Raw genomic sequence first — 22,027 nt, forward strand, 5'->3', positions numbered from 1 at the left:
GTACTGAGGAGCGTCCTGTGAGTCTGTTTACCTCGATTAGCCAAAGAAAGAATAGCCAACCTCTTGGACAAACAGACCAAATGACATGACTGGGAACCAATCAACAAGGATGGTATACTCAAGCTACCGGAACTGTGCTCATATTCAATAGCCAGATATACAAAGAAATCAATGGGACACCTATGGGCTCACCCATCTCTGGATTTGTAGTAGAAGCAGTGATGGAAAGACTAGAACGAATAGTACTCCCTCTAATCTGATTCAAACTTTGGATCAGATACATGGATGACACTTTTGTAATAATTAAAAGGACAGAGATAAAGAACACATGCCTGATTATCAACACCATGCTCACAGGGATCAAATTTACGAGAGAGGATGAATTTAACAACCAACTCCTATTCCTGGATGTGATGGTAGAAAGAACACAATGGGGAATGCACAACCAAAGTTGAGAAAGAGAATCCCCATACAAGGAACAGATCCTGAATTATAGCAGCCACCATCCAAACTCTCACAACTGAAGCAGCACTAGGACCCTATTCAAAGGAGCTACAATGCAATGAACTACTCCCGACCTGTGAAGAGAAGAAGGACACCTCTCCAAGGTCTTTGCCAAGAACAGATAATGCTGCAACTTCACCTGCAGATGCCTGGCAGACAAACAATGTGACGACGACATGCCACAACCCAAGACACTAACTATTCTACATTCTATTAAAAAAAAAGTCTGGAATCTGACAGCCAGACCCCTCCGACCATTTGGATTTATCATAGCACATGAACCAACAGCCATGCTCAGACAACTCATCAGAACAAAAAACCTAATAACCATCAAGTGCAGGTCAAATGTGGTGTACAAGATTCCATGCAGAGACTGCATGAAACATTATATGGGACAAACAGGTGGACAACTAGCAATCCACATCATGAACATCGACGAGTCACTAAATCCCATGACCAGCTATCCTTAGTATCTGTACACACAAATTCAACTGGGACAACAGAACAATAATAGGTCAAGGCAAACAGGATAGCCAGAGAATTCCTAGAAGCTTGGCATTCATCCATGGACTCCATGAATAAATACATTGACCTAGACCCAATATACCAATCACTGCAACAAGTGACTGGAACCAGCAACCGGAGGTGGTGGGAATAAACCAAATAAATTTCAACCTACACAGTATAACAGTGCTTCACAGGAGGTGCCACAGTACTGAGGATGTTACCGAGAAAGGGCATGAAACATCTGCAAACCAAGTTCTCAGTTCAGTTAATATACCTTCAACAACCGCAACCGGCACCTGATCTACAAATCTTTATACAAACTTAGAATTTAGGAGTGTTTTCCTTGGAGGAGATCTGATAGAGGTATTTATCATTTTGAGGAATCTGGGAAGAGTAAATGGGGAGAAACCAATTGGTGGAAGAATTGAGAACAGGTTGGCACAAATCTAAGGTAAATAGAAAAAGAAACAATGGTGGTGTGAGCAGAAATCTTTTCACACAATGTGGTTAAGATCTGGAGCGCACTACCTGAGAAGGTGGAGGAGGCAGGATTGATTAATGCGTTAAGAGCAAAGTGGTTTCTTATTTGGAAAGAAAAAATGTGCAGAGTTCTGGGAAAAAGCTGGGGAATGGCATGAAGTATATTGCTCCTTTGGAGATGTGGCACAGATGGGCTGAATGGTCTCCTGTTATTTTATGATCTTAAAAAAGAAATCAACAAGCTGAATGCTGCAGCTGGCCTTTTCTGCTCATGGTCAACAGTAAAAATATTAAATTAAAATAGATTGAAACTAATCGCCATTGATCCTTTGGACCACTGATTAGAATGGTTTTGGAATTGGTTGCTTTTTTATGTACTTTCATTCCAGATAATTATTTGCTGTGTTATATGAACCCTGTGCTCTTTTGGGTCAACTGTGCTCTTTAAGGTCAGCTTTATGTACTCTATTCTTTGTTTTCCATCAAAATCTACCATTTTTCATCTTGGCTCCAAGGCCTTATTACCTGCCAAAAGAAGCCTAAAACAAGCCATGTATTATGGAGAAGAGGGATTGGTGGGAGAGAGGCTAATGCTTTTGCCTTCTACAGTTGCTTTGCAAAGAATCAACAAAAAATGTTGATCAGAAGTTACAAAATCTAAGTGGGAAAAACATTACATAGAAAAGCAAATTGTTGGAAAACTCGGCATGTCTGGCAGCAAGTGTGCAGAGAAAGCAGAATGTACATTTCAGGTATTTAAGACAAAACAAAATGCCTTCCTTATGTGCACTTTAATGGAAAAAAAACTACATTTTGGAGTTTCAACTCCATACATTTTTGTATACTCTGCAAAAATGAATTTCAGGACTAGAGAGTGTTGCTGAACCTTGGAATGCAGGTTCATAGTTCCTTGAAAGGAGATAGGATGGTGAAGAAGGCATTTGGTATACTTTCCTTTATTGGTCAGAGCATTGAGTATACGAGTTAGGAGATCATGTTGCATCTTTACAGGACATTGGTTAGGCCACTTTTGTGTGTAATTCTGGTCTCCTTTCCATCGGAAGGGTGTTGTGAAACGTGAAAGGCTTCAGAAAAGATTTGCAAGATGTTGCCAGGGTTGGTTGATTTGAGCAAAAGGGAGTGGCTGAACAGGCTGGGGCTGTTTTCCCTGGAGTGTTGGAAGCTGAGGAGTAACCTTATAGAGATTTACAAAATTATGAGGGGCATGGATAGGATAAATAGGCAAAGTATTTTCCCTGAGGTTGGGGAGTCCAGAACCAGAGGACAAATGGCACTAGATTAGGTTAGGATATCTGGTTAGCGTGGACAAGTTGGACCGAAGGGTCTGTTTCTGTGGTGTACATCTCTATGACTCTGTGTCTCAGAACAACAGCTTTATACAAACCTGAATAATGTAATCTAAGTGCAAATAACTGTTTTCAAATATATTTCAAATGCATTATGCATACTAACAAATTATGCTTACTTGCAGGGATGGTTTGAAACTTGAAACTCATTTTTTTGATGGAAAGCCTAAGTTAATTTTAGCACCTTTTGGTAAGTGTTAACTAAGTAACTGGCGTAACCTTATAAGTTCACCCATCATAAACATCACCATTTTGGGTGTAGCAAGACCTCCTCTTCCTTGTTGAACAGGGAGAATAGAAATAATACAATTGTCCCACGTTATTTGTGCAGATTATGCTCTGTTTGCACAATAATTAGTAGGTTCCAGTTCCACACCACTTTTACCTTTTTCAAAAAAAAGGGGGGAGCGGTGGGGAGGTAGTGTGCATTAGTGAGCTGATTAATTTTTAATCATGGCATCTGTGACAAAGCTGTGTTCTATCTATCCTATGTAAGATGTACAACTTTGCTTTTTATTCTGTTAGCAAAGTAAAGTCTGAAGACTTTCAATATTTCAGCCCACTTGTGCAGCAAGTTCTTGTTCCACTTATGAGGAGCATATTAAAAGTGGTATCAAAACTGATTGAAAAAAACTAGGTCATTGCCTTTGAATAAGTACCTAGAGAAGACCAAATCTACTCGCTCCAAAAGAAAACAATGTAATTAATTATACTAGTCCGATACTAATCTGGGTGTAAAGTCATTGTATACAGTCTTGGAATTCCATGGTAAAGATCCTGCATGATACTTTATGAAGAGGAAATAAAGAACAAAAATTTAATGTAAAACATGTTTTTAAGGAATTGATTTCAAATTTGTTATCTCCATTTGAATGAACATAAACACATGATTTGGCATAGCACCTTAATGAAGTCATAAGAGAGTCCAATCCCAGTTATCCATATTTTCTATCAGCAAAACATTCCGCTTCGGATGATGGTTGATCACTAGTATATATACTACCAGAAGTCAGAAAATAATATTGAGCAGGTGTCTGGCATTTGCCACTGTCTATTTAATTAAATTGTTGAAACTAATGTCTGCCCCGCCAGATTAGAGATTCACTACTGGCTGTGTGAGGAGCTTGTTAGCTCAGCCCAATCATCCTCAGTTGCTTCATCAATGACCTTCCTTTCGTTGTAATATTGAAATTGGGGTTGTTCAGTGATGATTGCACAATATTCAATATCATTCGTGATTCCTCACAACCTTTATGCAGCAAGACTTGGAAAATGTTTATTTTGAGGTGTTGATAAATTGCGTGCGACATTCAACTAACACAAATAATGACTGTTGCCAAAAAGAGTGAAACTAGTCATCTCCCATTGACATCAGTGATTTGATTACAACTGAATTCTTCACCACTAATAATCTGAGTTCACCATTTACTAGAAATTTAACTGGACTAATCATGTAAATACTGTGGCTACACAACCAGGTCAGAGGCTAGAAAGCCTGCAGCAAGTAACTTACTATTTGCCAGACACAAGGGAGTAGTGTAATGGATAGTGTTCCCTGTTTTTAAAAAAAAATATTTTTTTTGCTACTGTGTGGATCTCCAAGGTCTGTGTGCAGCAGTGGCTTCAGGGTGTAGAAGCCATTTGTCAACATGTCAATTGATGTGTCCTGAGCTTCTCAGCAGCTATGTGGCAGTACAGCTTAGAGGAAACATTGGTGGAATTCTCCTTCTGTATCTGGATGTTTGCAGTTCCAACAACACTCATGAAGCTTGGCTCAATGCAGGGTAAAGTTGGACTGAGACACCAGCTATCAGCTTTACCATTCTCTTCGACCATTGCCGACATTCAGTGACAACAGTGTGTGCCATATGAAATATGCACTGCAACAACATGCCAAAACTGTTTCAACAGTACCTTCCAAATTTGCAGACTCTAACTAGAATGACAAATGGCAGATGCATGGGAATATCAGCACTCACAGGATTTCTTCCAAGACACATGTCATCCTGATTTGGACCTATTCTTGCATTCCTTCATTTCATTTGGTTAAAATCCTAGAATTACCTTCCTAACAGTACTCTGGGTATATCCAAAGAAAAGGAACTGCAAACATACAAGCAAGTGTCTTGCCATCACCTTTTCGAGGGCAATTAGAGTAACAAATTCTGACCTTGCTGGGGTGCTAACATCCCATGAAAGAAGAAAAGAATGTAGTGTTCTGATTGCCTGGTGATTGTCCTTGCTGATAGTAGCATTAGCAAAATAGAATTAACCTTTGGTAAGCTTGTTTCCACCAGTAGTACTTGTAATACATAACTTTATATAATCTGTTTGTTTCTGCTGTTAAATGCTATGGTGTGACCTGATGTCCTCTAATTTTTGCATTTATTTCACTTTGTGGGTGATGGTAATATTTCCATTGGGCACCAATTTGTCAATATAATAACCAGAATATGCTCATGTCATTTACATCCATTGTGTGATGATTTAAACTACACTGGAATAGATTTATTCATTAGTCCTTGTTCTAGCATTTCTTACTTTCAAAATTTTGATTGGGAGCCTTGGGACTAAGTTTTAACCTTACCCCAAGTGGGATTGGTTTCACACGTGTTCTTCTTTCCCACCATTTTTGCTTTCTTGGTTTCCAGAGGAGTGGCAACGTAAAATAGGTGGAAGTCTTGCTTTTTGTTGCATAATTGGGTGATTATAGTAGTTCTAGCAGAGTATATTTAATTCGGAAATGCATTCTCTTTACTGTTGTGTAATTTTCATGGCTGGTCTAATCTTATTACAGATGCTTCATCAAAAGATATTAAAAGGGTAAGTGCTCTAATCTAATTCACCTGCAATGGTATCAGAAAAGAATGTCAATAACAACATTCCGACCCTGCACCATTGATGTCAAAATTGAACTGATGGCTACCCACCTGCTTACGAAAGAATTTTGAAATTAACAGAAGCAAAATTTGATCTCCAGATTACTTCTCCCCAATGCTCAGCCTTCCTGCTGGAAGTCACTATAACAATAAAATGCCTACTATTCCTTCCCCTCTCAGATAAACTTAAAAACTCTACTTCTCGTTGAAACAACAGTTGACTCATTCTGTGTTGCATAATGTTTGTGACTCTCAAACTGAGGCTAATTCACTTTCCAGTAGTCCCTCCAATTTAATACATCTCCCTAAACCACTGTTGATGCAAATGCCACCTCCCAGAATTCATTACGAATAAATAGGGAAGAGTCACTATGCAGCCCACTGAGTTAGATGGTGACTCCCATTTCTCCTTTCACTTGTTCTTACCTTTTTTTGTCGTCTTTCCCTAAGCTGCTGTTCAGCTTCCACCTCTACCTCATCTGTCGCGACTTGCCTTTCCTTGTTTTTGGAAACTTGTTTAAAGTTACCAAAGGAAGTGGTATGATCCAGCTGATGTTATTATTGGGCAAGTCTGATCCCAACTGAAATGTGATTTGATAGATCATGTTTTGGTTTGGTTTTAACAAGATGGTGTCTCACTGAAATATAAGCATTCAGAATTGCAAATTTGGTTTCAAAATAAAAAAGAAGTTTATTAAGCAAAAGAAATTTAAGATAAAATTGAGTAAATCAGTGTACTTATAATGAAAACTTAAGATATTTGAAACATGTGACAAAAAATATTCCCATCAATCCCAAAATAAACCTGTATGATACCCTTGTATAATATTCACACCAGATTTAAAAAAAATCTTTCTAGCACCTTTGGTTTAATTAACTGTGACGCCCACTCCAGGTCTGGAAAATTTGATAGCCTCATCGTGGAGTATTCCTATACCTGATTTTACATGTTCACAGATTCATATAACCTCATCAGGGTTTTATTCAAACACTTTGGTCTGGAACTATTGCTAAAATCCTTGCTGTAAGGAAATCTATTTTTACTATCTTCTCCTTTACTTAGGAGAACTATTTTCATGCAAGAACATCTGCAGCAAAATTAGAAATTACAACTTTGTCTAGCTTAAAAACATGCGATTCCTGAAGTCACTACCAGAAATCAATTGATTCACCAGTTGTTTACCTTCCTCAGTTGTAAAGTTCTCTCTTAATATGCACAAAAAACCCATAGTTGGGTCAACTAATTTCCTCAAGCTGTTTTAAAACAAGTTATGATGGTTACAGAAACACCTGCAAATTAATCATTTAATCTCTTAAGACATAGTAAACCTATATATCGTAATGTCTACATTGCAAAAGCATACACATTGCTTTGTTTGTTATGGATTTGTACACATACAAATGACAAATCCTTAGCAGAGATTCAGAATTTGAAATTATGCAGAAAGTTGAAAGGAAGTTGGGTTTACTTTCTTCTCCAAAGTTGAGGTGATTGAATTGAAATTTGTGGATTTTCAATGAAAAGTTGATGAAAGTTAATCCAGGTGAAAGGTACAAAAAAGGAACAAAAACACCATTACTTTGGCAGAATCTTTGCCCAGAAGAATCTTGTGGAATAGTTCTCAGAATTTTAGAAGTGTAGCAATGCAGGAGGATGCTATTCAGCTTGGGATGTCTGCACTGACTCTCTGATGAGCATCAAACTGCTGTTCTTCTGTCCTCTTCCTGTAAGCGTGCAGATTGTTTGCTTGTTCCTTTTTGAATAACTATCTAATTCCCTTTTGAATGCCTCAACTGAATCTGCATCTACCATCTCTTGGACCCACGCTAACCATTTGTTATGTGAGAATGTTCCTCTGATTTTTTTTTTTGTTTTATTTAATATTTTAGATTAGTGCCCTCTTGTACCCATTTATAAAGAGTTGGGAACATTTTCTCCCTATTTACGTTGTCCATTTGTGATTATGATAGTTCAATCCGATCTCCTTTCAGACTTTTTCAAGAAAAAAAAACAGTCTAAATATCTCCAATCTATTTTCATAACTGAGTTTCCTCATCCCAGTGACCATAGAAAAGTATTGAAAGAGAAAATATAATTATGTTCATTTAGTGTACTTTTAGAATGAATAGATTAAAGGAAATGGTACGGAATGGATTAATTGGATGGAGATAGAGATCAATAGGCAATCTTTTTTTAAGATTTTCATTGAACTGCATATCATTGATTTTATTTAAACTTTTGAAATGTGGCATCTCTTCATCTTAGCTTTGTAGAAGATAATGTAAGTTGTAATGTGTTGGCATTCTGCAATGTGATATCTGAATGTGTTTTAAAACCTTACACAAAGAGGAGTTTCTAACAAAGTAATTGCTCACCATTCTACATGTTTGGCAGATAAAATACAAGAATAGAACAACAACGCATCAGCTGAAATCTAAAGTTTTACAAGAAGTTCCTTCGGCTGCTGAACATAATTCAAAGACTGAGAGGCTATTACTGAAACATGCTGTAAATTACACTACTGTTGGATCTGGGAAAGGACCAAATACAGAACAATTGATTGTAGATAAAAAAACTGATAAAAGCAAAAACAACAGTGAAACGGCTCTGAAAAATGGGCAGTCTGGAAATAAAACTACTGTGAAGAAACATGTTGCCACTAAGCAACAGCCAACAAAGAAGCAAAAGATTTCCTCTGAGGTGTTAAAAGAGAGCTTGGTATGTCTGACCCAAGAGCAACTCCAGCAAATTCTTGCATCTGTAAGTCAAGTGAGTGGAAATTCGAACCAAAACCAGCAAAGAGACAAGAGTTCAAAGCCAGGTTGGTGTTATGGCGGCCATTGCTTTGGCATCAAACATTTCAGCAGGAATTTATTTTCTGTACTTGCAGTTGCAAATGCTGTGGCTTCAACATGTTTCCTCTGCTGCCTGTCCTGTTGAGTATTTGCAGATTTTTTAAATTTCAGATTTTAAGCATTCACAGTATTTTGCTATTATATTAGCTTTCCTCTGATATTTTTCCCAAATGGTAATTCTTTACATTTAAAATTGGGCATTGAGTGTCAGTAGTTTCTGTTTATTCTATCATCCATTTGAAGATGTATGAGGCCATTTGCAACAACAAAAGCTGTCACGTTGGCTGAAATGAGGTGACATAGCACAAGCTAGGAATAAAACCTGCAGTCTTTGTGATTAAGATCACTGCAAGCCATTCTTTTTAGAGATTCTTAATATCACTGTACTGTCGACAATGTAGGTCTGAGGGGATTTCATGTAGTTTCATACTTGTATAGTTTACTATATTGTTGACTTGTTTTGTGTGATCATAGTTCTGTTAATGTTCGGTAACTGTGATAAACATGCTGAAGTTGGAATATTTGTGTTCATAGAAGGCTGTCACATACAACATTCTGAAAGTAATGATCTAAAGTGGGCTTCCCCCAGCCCACCCCCTTCTATTTATCTCTCAGCCTCCTTGGGCTCCCCTCCCATTCCTGATGAAGGGCTTATGCCCGAAACGTTGACTCTCTTGCTCCTCGGATGCTGAAAAATGTGTTGCTGGAAAAGCGCAGCAGGACAGGCAGCATCCAAGGAGCAGGAGAATTGACGTTTCAGGCATGAGCCCTTCTTCAGGAATGAGGAAGGTGTGCCAAGCAGGCTAAGATAAAAGGTAGGGAGGAGGGACTTGGGGGAGGGTCGTTGGGAATGCGATACTTGGAAGGAGGTTAAGGTGAGGGTGATAGGCCGGAGAGGTGGTGGGGGCGGAGAGTCAGGAAGAAGATTGCAGGTCAAGAAGGCAGTGCTGAGTCCGAGGGTTGGGACTGAGATAAGGTGGGGGAGGGGAAATAAGGAAGCTGGAGAAATCTGCATTCATCCCTTGTGTTTGGAGGATTCCTAGGTGGAAGATGAGGCGCTCTTCCTCCAGGCGTCGTGTTGCCATGGTCTGGCGATGGAGGAGGCCAACAACTGCTGCTGCGACATTAAAACAAAACCCTCCAGATCCTCAGATGCTGCCTGACCTGTTGTGCTTTTTCAGCACCCACACTTTTTGACTCTAATTCTGCAGTCCTTACTTTCTCCTGCTGTTCTTTTACTGTTGCAGAGAATAAAGTACCAATAGTCTCTTTTTTTTAAATTGTTGAGCCTTTTCCTTAAATGTAATATTTTAAACAAGATATCACAAATACCAACTTTAAGTTTGATGATGGCATTATTTTTATCTAACAATTTTCACTGGTCCAATGTACACAAAGGACAGTGAGCAAGACTTTCTGCTTTGTTTTCTTTCTCATCAGATAAAGAGGTTAAAGAAGCTGAGGGCACATGTGAAGATAATGCAACCAAACCAAAGGAATTTCTCTGTACCAATAATGAGGCTTCAAAAGACAATAATTCATCTCAAAATGCACAAGCCATTAGTAAATTTGTAGCAAATGTTGAACAAGCAAACTCATTGCAAACTGATAAGACAATGGCTGTTAGGTAAGTACTGGTTTAAAACAAAGCAAATGAGTACTGTCTGAATGTGAATAAATCAAAAGCCTCAATTTCAGTATCATAATCTTCAATACCAGACTGCGTAATTGTATTATGGTACATTATGTTTGCGCGGTAACGTAGAGAGATTATGATGTCATTTGATATATTGAGTGATCCCTGTTATCAACAGTTGGCTTCAGTCAAGCAGTATCTTGATTTTGGAATTTTCATTGTTGTTCTTCCTTTGGCCTTGTCCCTTTTTTATGTCAACCAGTCTCCTCCAATATGTCTGCAGTCACTTAATTCTAGCTTCTTGGCATCCTCCTTTTTGGTCACTCCACTATTGGTGGCCATGTCTTCCACTTCATAGGGTTTTGGAGTTGTGATCCTGCACTTAATTGTCTTTTTACCTTTCCTCCTTGACACTCTTTGCAAGCTAGCTCTTTTACGAAGCTTTTGGTCATATTACATAAGGTCTCCTTATTTGGCTGAGCAACATTTTGGTTTGCTACTTCTGTGCAGTGCTGAGGAACATTTTAATGATATTAAATGTTCAGTGTAAATACTAGTTATTGTTTTATATCACACTCTGAATGGAAATGTTGACATAATCAGTTAAATGTATTACTACATAACCTATAAATAAATGACATGGCTTTTGAACTGAGTACAGTTATTTACAACGAATGTGATATCGCTACTTGCTCCATAGAGAATTCAGTTGATTTTACAATTACATTGCAAATGTAATTTTCATTTAAACAAGTCCAGAAAACAAATTATATACTTCTGGTTCTTTTTTTATGTGAATGGCACTACTTTGAACAGCACACTCAGCCAAGTCAGTGATGGTCTTTTCAGGCACCTTGGAGAACGAGACAATGAAAAGGATCAGTTGGAAGCGAAGAGACTCCAGTGGAAAAAAGAACTAGGTACATGATGATCCATGTCTATTTATGTTTTTTTTAAGAAGACCCCACATGTATCATTAAATGTGAAAATTTAGGCATTGCTGTCAGAGTTACCCTCCTCCAGGATGTGTGACTGGGATACCCTCCAGTCTTCTGTTCTAAGGTACTTTGTTGAAAGAAATCCATGTAAAAGACATGGATTTATAGTACTTCGTCACTAAATAATGCAGATAAAGTTAGTAACTGTGCTTTCAGCCATAAATGATTTTGTTTCAACAACATGACAAATCATTACTGGAAAGTCATCTTTCTGCATTGAATATTTAATTGTACAAATATGGAAGCTCATTCCTTCAAAATTTAAATAGTTTTGGAGATTTTAAGTGGGGAAACAAAAATACTGTTTTCTGCTTTTTATCTTTCTCCATCTCTCCTTTTTCTGCCATGTCCCTTTTACTTATCGTACACGATTTTACATTAAACCAGACAGGAGATATAAAATTTAATTCAGTCTTTGGGCCCAATTTTAACTGTCTGCTACTCGATGAGTTTTGAATTAGTTAAAATCTTGCTTTGTCAGCCCTCCTGAATATGGATGTTTGAAGAGCTACTTTGTTGCTTGCCTTGCTCACACAAGCCGCCTCATGTCGAGAGCACTGTACTGGATGAAGTGCCCAGTGACGCTAGCTGCTGTTCAAAAGCCTATGAAAAGTTTGGGAGAAGATTTGTAGCTCGGGTGCTCGTTGTTGTGGTTCTGTTCGCCGAGCTGGGAATTTGTCTTGCAAACGTTTCGTCCCCTGTCTAGGTGACATCCTCAGTGTTTGGGAGCCTCCTGTGAAGCGCTTCTGTGCTGTTTCCTCCGGCATTTGTAGTGGCCTATCTCTGCCGCTTCCGGTTGTCAGTTCCAGCTGGACAGCGGCAGAGACAGGCCACTACAAATGCCGGAGGAAACAGCACAGAAGCGCTTCACAGGAGGCTCCCAAGCACTGAGGATGTCACCTAGACAGGGGACGAAACGTTTGCAAGACAAATTCCCAGCTTGGCGAACAGAACCACAACAGCCTATGAAAAGTCTGTAGGCCTTTGTTCTGTAACTAAGATAACTTTATGATTGATTTCATTTTGTAGATCATCAATGTCACTGGGAAGTGAGGAGGATTTTTAGATCAAAAAATGGGAGACATTTAACAAATGCACTTTGCATTAGGTTTTTCTGATTAGAGAGGAAGTAAATTCTGATAATACGATAGTATTATAATGGGTAAAAATACATTTTTATCTAAATTATTTGAGTTAGAAGAAGACAAATCCACAGTCTGCAACCAAATATATGTTAGAGATGTTTTATGCATTCAGGGAATGTGGACATCACTGACTATGCCAGAATTTATTGCCCTTCTCTAACACCCAGAGGGGTGTTAGAAGTCAATCACATTGCTGTGGTCTGGAAATAGGAAGGAGGAAACTGCTGAGGTCTTAGACATGCTATTCCTAGGCTCCAGGGGAGTGGAGGATGGCTATAGTGCCTATATTTTAAAAGGAAAAGAGCTAAATCTTGAAATTAATAACTAATGAGCTTAAAATCCATGGAGAAAATAATGAGATTACCGCATGTATAGGTAATGACCAAGCAGAATCCACCAAGATCAATGCAATGATTGTAATGTACTTAGTCTGGACAAGGCAACACATAGTAGATAAGTTATTTGAGAAGATTAAAAGGTATGGAATTTCAGGGTAGATAGCCAACTGGATTAGAAATCAGTCAGAAGGATCATAGAATTAAGCGTGAGGTGATACATTGTGATTAAGAATGAAGAGAAAATTATTGATGGGGGAAAGTGGGCATAATATTGTGGAACAATGGAGTTGAAGCTATAGTCACATAGTAAAAGCGGTAATTCAAGTCGATGAATTGTTTTTAAAAAAGGTCGTGCAAGTCTGTTCAAGATTATAAGCCAAAGTTTTTTTTTAAACTATGAGATACCTACCTTTCTATATAAAAGTGTAAAACCTCAATTCAGGTGTTAGTTGGGATGTCATGTTGCGGCTGTACAGGACATTGGTTAGGCCACTGTTGGAATATTGCGTGCAATTCTGGTCTCCTTCCTATCAGAAAGATATGAAACTTGAAAGGGGTCAGAAAAGATGTACAAGGATATTGTCAGGGTTGGAGGATTTGAGCTATAGGGAGACATTGAATAGGCCAGGGCTGTTTTTCCCTGGAGCATTGGAGACTGAGGGGTGATCTTATAGAGGTTTACAAAATCATGAGGGGCACGGATAGGATAAATAGACAAAGTCTTTTCCCTGAGGTGGGGGAGTCCAGAATTAGAGAGCATAGGTTTAGGGTGAGAGGGGAAAGATATAAAGACTTGGGATCATTTTTATACACTTAACACAGGTTAGAGGTAATGTGACTGAAATATTTGTGATTGAAATATTGGACAAGATAAATGAAATCAAATTGTTTCTGATGTTGAAAAAACTAGAGACGGTAAATGCAATTAAAGCAATGTTGGAGACACTCAGCAGGTCTGTTTGCACATTGAAAGGAGAACCAGAGTTAAGTTTTCAAGTCGAATATCACTTTTCAGAAATTAAAGTCCTAGAAAGTGATGGCTATTATGCTTTTGACAAAGAAGGGGGGACAATAAATGGAACAGGTGAATGTAGCCAGAGCAAAATGCAAAAGGAATACAAATGGTAGTAGAGGAATGATATATGTGTGCAGAATATATGTTAATGGTAGGTGTTCAGACTAAACCTTGCAACCATTATGCTGGGAAAGTAGGTTTTGGGTGGGTGGGAGGGAGATGATGGTCGTGGTGGTGATGGTGTTGTAAGTAAATTAGAGGTCATGTTTCCTGACTGAAGTTGTTGAGTTCAATGCAGAGTCCTGAGGCTGTACAGTGTGGAAAATGAGGTGCTGTTCCTTCAACATGCAAAATTGACCTGTTTTCCCCATCTAATGCCTACCGGTAACACTTATCCTGCATTTCCATATTTTCTCTACTACTTTTGCCTACTGTGCTGGGCACCGTCACCCAGGGTTCTACTGACTCTTCCTTCCCCTCTCCAAGTCACTTACTCAAACTCACAGCTACCTTGTTATTGATCCTTCATTTTGCCAAGGTAACTCTACAGCTCTTGATTTGAGTCTTTTGCCGCCACTTCCTACTCCTTGTACAAACCTTTTACTGTCTTCTATTTCATTTTTCTCTGGTACAACATTTGCAATTGCAAGGGTTGCAAACTTGAGTGGTCTACTGAACTTCATACCTCTGAATTTTCTGGGTAGGTAAATGTAGCCTTCAGATTTCTTCAAGGCCTTATGCTCCACATCACCTCTCAATTTCTGTCACCACCTATAGCCATCCAATCCTCTACTAACTTTGTGCTGCTCCAACTGTAGTGTCTTACACTTCCTTGGCTCTATCGTTCATCCTATTTCCTGCAGTCATCTGTGCTCTAGGCTCTTTGATGTGACTGCATAATCTTTGCCAGCCTTTGCTTCTTGTAGGTTTCTCATTTATCAATCCACCTCTTTCACTTTTTATTTAGCTCTTATTGTATAATCTTTGCTTATTGGCCAGTTACTGAGCTTCATTAAGTTACTTTGAGAGATTTTTCCATGTTTCCATATGAAATATTTTTGGGGACGTGTCTTGTTCAGCAACATTTTGAGTCTGGATGTAGGTTTGCTCACTGAGCTGCAAGGTTAATTTCCAGACGTTTCTCCACCCTACTAGGTAACCTCTTCAGTGGGCCCCTGGGTGAAGTACTGCTGATGATTCCTGCTTTCTATATATATGTTTGGGTTTCTTTGGGTTGGTGGTGTCATTTCCTGTGGTGATGTAATTTCCTGTTCTTTTTCTCAGGGGGTGGTAGATGGGGTCTAACTGGATGTGTTGATAGAGTTCCGGTTGGAATGCTGAGCTTCTGGGACTTCTCGTGCGTGTCCTAGGATGGATGTGTTGTCCCAGTCAAAATGGTGTCCTTCCTTATCTGTATGTAAGGATAGTGAGAGAGGGTCATGTCATTTTGTGGCTAGTTGATGTTCATGTATCCTGGCTACTTTTCTGCCTGTTTGTTCAATGTAATGTTTGTTAGAGTTCCTGCACAGTATTTTATAAATGGCATTAGTTTTGCTTGTTGTCTGTGTAGGGTCTTTCAAGTTCATTGTCTGCTGTTTTAATGTGTTGGTGGGTTTGTGAACTAACATGATGCCAAGGGTTCTGAGTAGTCTGGCAGTCATTTCCAAGATGTCCTTGATGTAGGGGAGAGTGGCTTGGGTTTCTGAAGTTCAAAAGACTTCAGAAATCTGGAGAAATAAATAAGACCAACTTCCAAAAAATGAAACTAGATGGATCCAACACACTACGCTTCTACGGATTACCCAAAATTCACAAACCAGAAGCCTCCCTCAGACCCATAGTCTTGCTATCTGGAATGCCAACTTACAGATTGGCTAAGGAGCTTCACCAAAGACTAAAACACTTAGTAGAAGACTCACGCCACTCCATCCAAGAATTCCTGAAGACCATCAAAGACACTAAGATAGAAGAGGATGAAATAATAGTCTCCTTTGATGTAACAGCCCTGTTTACATCAATCAATGTTAACCTGGCCAAGGAAACACTGACTACGCGATTAGAATTCCTAAAGAGACATATAACAAACACCACTGTCCATCAGCAAGGACAGTATCGCCAAGCTAGTGGACCTATGCCTTACCCCACACTTCACCTTCAACAACAAAACCTACAGACAAACCAACGGAACACCATGGGATCTCTGATATCAGGGTTCTTAGCAGTGGCAGTAATGCAGAGACTCTAACAAATAACTCTGCCAACCATCCAATTCAAGATTTGGGTCTGCTACGTGGGCAACACCTTTGTCATCACTAAACGAAGCAAATTAGAGGAAACCTTTAAGACTATCAATAATACCCTTACTGGCATAAAATTCACTAAAGATGATGAAAACAACAACAAACTGCTATTCCTAGATGTCACACTAGAGTGAACAGCCAAAGGGGAACTTCAAACCAGCATCTACAGGAAAACAACACATGTAGACCAAATATTGAACTACAGAAGCAATCATCCCAATGTCCACAAACAAAGCTGTATTAAACATTATTTCAATGAACCAACATACACTGCAGCACAGAGAAACTACGCAGAGCAGAGGGAAATCACCTATACTGTGTATTCAAAAATAATGGGTACCCAATGAACACAGTCTGTTGATTTCTCAGCAACAAACCCAAACAAGCAGACAAAACACGTCCAGAAACCCTAGCCACTCTCCCCTACATCAAAGGCATCTCAGAAATGACTGCCATACTACTCAGACCCCTTGGCATCATGGTAACCCACAAACCCACCAACACATTAAAACAGCAGATAATGAACTTGAAAGACCCTATACAGACAACAAACCAAACTAATGCCATTTATAAAATACCGTGCAAGAACTCTTAACAAACACTACATTGGACAAACAGACAGGAAACTAGCCACCAGAATACATGAACATCAACTAGCCACAAAACGTCATGACTTTCTCACTAGTATCCTTACAGATAAGGAAAGACACCACTTCATCTGGGACAACTCATCCATCCTAGGACAAGCCAAACAGAGACACGCACAAGAATTCCCAGAATCTGCATGGCATTCCAACTGGAACTCTGTCCACAAACACATAGAGTTAGACCCCATCTACCACCCTCTGAGAAGAACAGGAAATTACATCACAGGAAATGACATCACCAACCCAAAGAAACTCAAACATGCAAATAGAAAGCAGGAATCATCAGCAGTGCTTCGCCCGGGGGTCCACTGAAGATGTTACCTCGTATGGTGACTAAACATCTGGAATGAACCTTGCAGCTCAGCGAGCAAACCTACACCCAGAACCTCAACCTGAGTTACAAATCTTCTCAAAACTCACTTTTTGAGTCTTTTTAGCAATTTTTTATTAAAACTGGCTAGAGCTAGAAGTGCTAGACTTTTGTAATTGTGCTGTTTTGGGGTTGCAACCAGAGCAAGTTATTATAAGATTATATAGACATTTAAATAATACTATATCCACCAGTACTTAAAAGTTTAAATGAATATTTTTCCACTGTTACAGCTATTTCTTGCTGACTAAAATATTTTTTTCCTTCCCACAATGAATGCTAAACCTTGGCTGTAAGATTGGATTTCACAATACAAATGCTGCCAAATGGTTACCTGACACAATTGATAGTGTTTCTTGTTATTGGAAATCTGCAGATGAACAGGTGGCTTTAAAGAAACTGCTAGCAAAAGATAATGCAACTTCAGAAGTTCTGGAGTGGAATCCATGGGGACGCCCTAGTGCAGCAGCACCTGCACAATCAAAAACAAAGGTATGGGTTTAAATACACTTTAGGTTGTTATATTCTCTTCCTTTTGCATACTTCCCTCCACCTTTCTTTAACTCACTGGTTTTTTAATGTTTTCTCCTGCTGAAAGAAAGGTAAAATATTTTTAAAATTAAATCTGTAGTCTAACTTGAGTGGCCATAATATTGCTTGCTAATATTGCAGTAGCTATTTTGTTATACAATGTACATGAATGTCATTTTGCCCAATTTCTTGCTTATATATTTGCCTTATTCGTCACCCTCAAAATTTAGAAAATGGAATATTAATTTAATTGAGCCAGTTCATTTACAGTGCAAGAGAAAAACTGCGAGAAAGGCACTATAACACCTTTTTAGCTCCCCATCAAAGCACACAGAGCTGCTGTATAAACTGCTGATGAAAACACAGACATTGGGTGAGGTCAGCATATGAAGGGTAAGATGAAGTAGATTCTCAGACTGGTTCTCAGACTGGACAGAAAACAAATACTCGACTTTGGACTAAGGCATTGATGAAATATGTATGTTAGAAATCTTACATGTGATTCCTTGTAAAATAAAGAGGTCAATATTGCTAAAGATGACGAAGACAATGCAATGCCAAGAAGAAAGAACTTGGACTTAGGTAGCACCTTTTAAAATCTTGTGATGGTACAAAGTATTTTACAGGCGCCATACAGAATTAAATCATTTTGTGTAATCACTGTTATAGACTGATATAGCAACCAAATCTTGCACTGCAGAGAGAAAAATTATGTTAACTTTAGTAATCATAAATAATATGCTACGAAACAAAAGTTCCTATGTTCTTCAAGTAGTAGCATGGGATCTTTCACCTTCACTAGAGACAGGGAAGGGACTTTAGCTTGAGAACATAAAAATGTCAGCTATAACAGTGCAGCAGTTCCTCATTTCTTAAGTTGAAAGGATATCTTTAGTTCTAATATATCTTCACAGTAGTTAAGCAGGTGGTTCCAATACATCTTGCGCAGAATCTGCAGCAATCATTCTGCTTGATGGATTTTTTTTCCCTAAAATAAAAATCATTATTGTAGTGAAGTTAACACTGGGCTCAGATGTTTATGGTGTTGGTGTAGCTGACCTGGATCACCTCAACTACCATTGTCGATTTATAGCCAGTAAAGGGCCTGAGTTTAACTTTGGTTTTGCTACACTAGAACTGAGCATCTATTTCCAGGCATCTCATTTATGTTGAAGAATGCAAGAGAAGCAGTGAAGGGAAAAGTGCTAGTGGTAGGGGAATCAATGGTTAGACAGATTGACATGAGATTTTGTGGTCCCAGAAGATATATTGCCTGCCCAGTGCCAGGATCCAAGATGTCGCCGAAGGGGGAGGATGAGCAGCCAGAAATCATGATACATATTGACACCAATGATCTAGCCAGGAAAAGGATTAAGGATCTGACAAATGACGACAGAGAGCTAGGTTGGAAGCTGAAGAGCAGGATAAGTAGAGTAGTGATCTCATGTTTGTTACTGGTGCTATGAGACAGTGAGGTGAGGAACAGTCAGCGAGTGCAGATTAAAATGTGGCTGCGAAGCTGGTGCAGGAGGCATGGCTTCAGATACCTAGACCATTGAGATGCCTTCTAGAGAAGGTGAGACCTGTACATGAAGGATGGGTTGCATCTGAACTGGAGGGGCACAAATGTCCTGGGTGGGAGATTTGTTCATGTGGTTCGCAAGGACTTAAACTAGTTTGGCAGGGGGTTGGGAACCAGAGCTACATATCGGAGATGGGGAAGTTGTAGATGGGGCAGTGACAGGATGTAGCGAATCTTTCAGGAAGGTTTTCAAGGTGATGAAACAAAGGGATTGGTTAAAGAATGTCTGCTTTAACGCAAGGAGTGTGAGATGAACTTAGAGCATGAATTTGTACTTGGGACTATGATGTTGTGGCCATAACGGAGGAATGGTTGCTAAATATTCCAGGGTTTAGAATGTTTAACAAGAACAGAGAGGGTGGAAAAAGAGGAGCGGGTGTAGCAGTGCTAATCAGAGAGTGCATTACAGCTACAGAAACGAAGGTTGTCAAGGAAGGTTTGTCTACTGAGTCAGTATGGGTGGAAGTTAGGAACAGCGAGGGAGCAGCCACTCATTGGGGGATTTCTATAGAGCCCCTAATAGCAGTAGGGAGATTCATAGACTAGCAGATTTTGGAACTATGCGGATGTACCAGGGTGGTTGTTATGGGTGACTTCAACTTTCCCAATATTGATTGAAACCTCCTTAATGCAGATGGTTTGGATGGAGCCGTTTTTGTCAGGCGTGTTCAGGAGGGTTTCTTTACTCAGTATGTAGACAGGCCGACGAGGCGAGAGGCCTAATTGGACTTGGTGCTCGGCAGTGAGCCAGGACATGTGTCAGATGTCACTGTGGGAGAACACTTTGTTGACAGTGACCTCAACTGCCTCACATTTACCACAGCCTTGGAGAGGGAAAGGAGCAGTTACCAAGGGAAGATATTTAATTGGGGAAAAGGAAATTATGATGCTATCAGACAGGAGTTGGGAAGTATAGATTGGGAGTAATTGTTCCACAAAAAGGGCATAACAGCATGTGGAGACTGTTTAAGGAGCAGTTGTTGTGAGTGATGCACAAATTTGTTCCTCTGAGAGAGGCAAAAAGGGGTAAGATTAAGGAGCCTTCGATGGCGAGAACAGAGAAGCTTGTTGTCAAAAGGAAGAAGGCAGCTTATACGAGGTGGAAGAAGCAAGGATTTAGTACAGCTTTAGAGGATTACGGGCCAACTAGAAAGGAGCTCAGAAATGGACTGTGAGGAGAGCCAGGAGGGGGCATGAAAAAGGCTTGGCAGGAAGGATTAGGGAGAACCCAAAGGCATTTTACTCATATGTGAGGAACAAGAGAATAATCAGGGAGAAAGTAGGGCTGGTCAGGGATAGCATAGAGAACTTGAGCGTGGAGTGTGAGCAGATTGGGGAAGCCCTAAATTAGTTTTCCCTGAAGAAAGGGACCTTGTTGCGAATGAGAACTTTGAGGAGCTGAGAAACAGGCTTGAACAGATCAAGATTGATGAAGTCGATGTGCTCGAAATTTTGGCAAACATGAAGATTGATAAGTCCCCAGAGCCAGTCCAGATTTATCTTAGGTTGCTCCGGGAACCGAGAAAGGAGGTTGCTAAGCCACTGGCGAAGATCTTTGCTTCCTCACTCTCCACAGGAGTCGTACTGGATGATTGGTGGGAGGTGAATGTTGTTTCTCTTTTCAAGAAGGGGAATTGGGAAATCCCTGGCAAATACAGACCAGTCAGTCTTACGTCTGTGATCAGCAAGGTTTTGGAAAGAATTCTGAGGAATAGGATTTATGACTATTTGGAAAAGCATAGTGTAATTAAAGGCAGTCAGCATGGCTTTATGAGGGGCTGGTCATGCTTCACAACTCTTATTGAGTATTTTAAAGAGATGATTATACAGGTCAATAAAGGTCGGGTAGTTGAAGTGGTGTATCTGGACTTGAGCAAGGCATTTGATATGGTTCCCTATGGTAAGCTCATTCATAAAGTCAGGAGATATGGGATACAGGGAGATTTGGCTGTCTGGATTCAGAATTGGTTGGTTGACAGAAGCCAGAGAGTGGTTGAAGATGGAAAGTATTCTGCCTGGAGGTCAGTGGTGAGTGGTGTCCCACAGGGTTCTGTTCTTGGGCCTCTACTCTTTGTAGTTTTTATAAATGACTTGGATGAGGAGGCTGAGGAGTGGGTTAGTCAATTTGCTGATGACACAAAGGTTGGAGGTACCGTTCATAGTATCGAGGGCAATTGCAGGCTGCAGCGTGACATGGACAGGATGCAGAGCTGGGCTGAGAAATGGCAGATGGAGTTCAACCTGGATAAATGTGAAGTGATGCATTTTGAAAGGTTGAACTCAAATGCTGAATATAGGATGAAAGACAGGGTTCTTGGCAGTGTGGCGAAACAGAGGGTTCTTGGTGTTCAAGTGCATAGATCCCTCAAAGTTGCCACCCAAATGCATAGGGTTGTTAAGAAAGCATATGGTGTTTTGGCTTTCATTAACAGGGCGATCAGGTTTAAGTGCCACGAGGTTTTGCTGCAGCTCTACAAGACCCTGGTGAGACCACACTTGGAATATTGTAGGCAAAAGTGAGGACTGCAGATGCTGGAAATCAGAGTCAGATTAGAGTGGTTAATAGTGGTTAATAGAGTAGTTAATAGTCTAGATGATAATCTAGTTAATAGTCTAAATTTAGAGTGGTGCTGGAAAAGCTCAGCATATCAGGCAGCATCCAAGGAGTAGGAAAATCAACGTTTCGGGCAAAAGCCCTTCATCAGGGCTGAAGGCAGGGAGCCTCCGGGGAAAGAGATAAATGTGAGGGGGGTGGGGGTGGGGAGAAGGTTGCAAAGAGTACAATAGGTGAATGGGGGTGGGGATGAAGGTGATAGGTCAGAGAGGAGGGTGGAATGGATAGGTGGGAAGGAAGGTTGGCAAGTAGGACAGG

General features: G+C 39.8%; 1 protein-coding gene across 2 annotated transcripts in view; it reads left to right on the forward strand.

Moving 5' to 3' along the window:
• ccdc66 (coiled-coil domain containing 66) overlaps positions 1–22,027 on the forward strand; it is a 78,821-nt gene that overhangs the window by 12,216 nt on the left and 44,578 nt on the right. Inside the window, exons 2-7 of one of the 2 annotated variants that reach the window (XM_072582327.1) lie at positions 2,984–3,048; positions 5,656–5,681; positions 8,133–8,559; positions 10,034–10,220; positions 11,046–11,149; positions 17,419–17,534. In XM_072582327.1, the coding sequence (XP_072438428.1) occupies positions 2,984–3,048; positions 5,656–5,681; positions 8,133–8,559; positions 10,034–10,220; positions 11,046–11,149; positions 17,419–17,534 (925 nt within the window). The remainder of the gene's footprint in view (positions 1–2,983; positions 3,049–5,655; positions 5,682–8,132; positions 8,560–10,033; positions 10,221–11,045; positions 11,150–17,418; positions 17,535–22,027) is intronic. The other variant, XM_072582328.1, reaches the window with a different exon arrangement.

Source organism: Chiloscyllium punctatum, chromosome 12 (genome assembly GCF_047496795.1).
Source record: "Chiloscyllium punctatum isolate Juve2018m chromosome 12, sChiPun1.3, whole genome shotgun sequence".
Taxonomy (NCBI): Eukaryota; Metazoa; Chordata; class Chondrichthyes; order Orectolobiformes; family Hemiscylliidae; genus Chiloscyllium; species Chiloscyllium punctatum.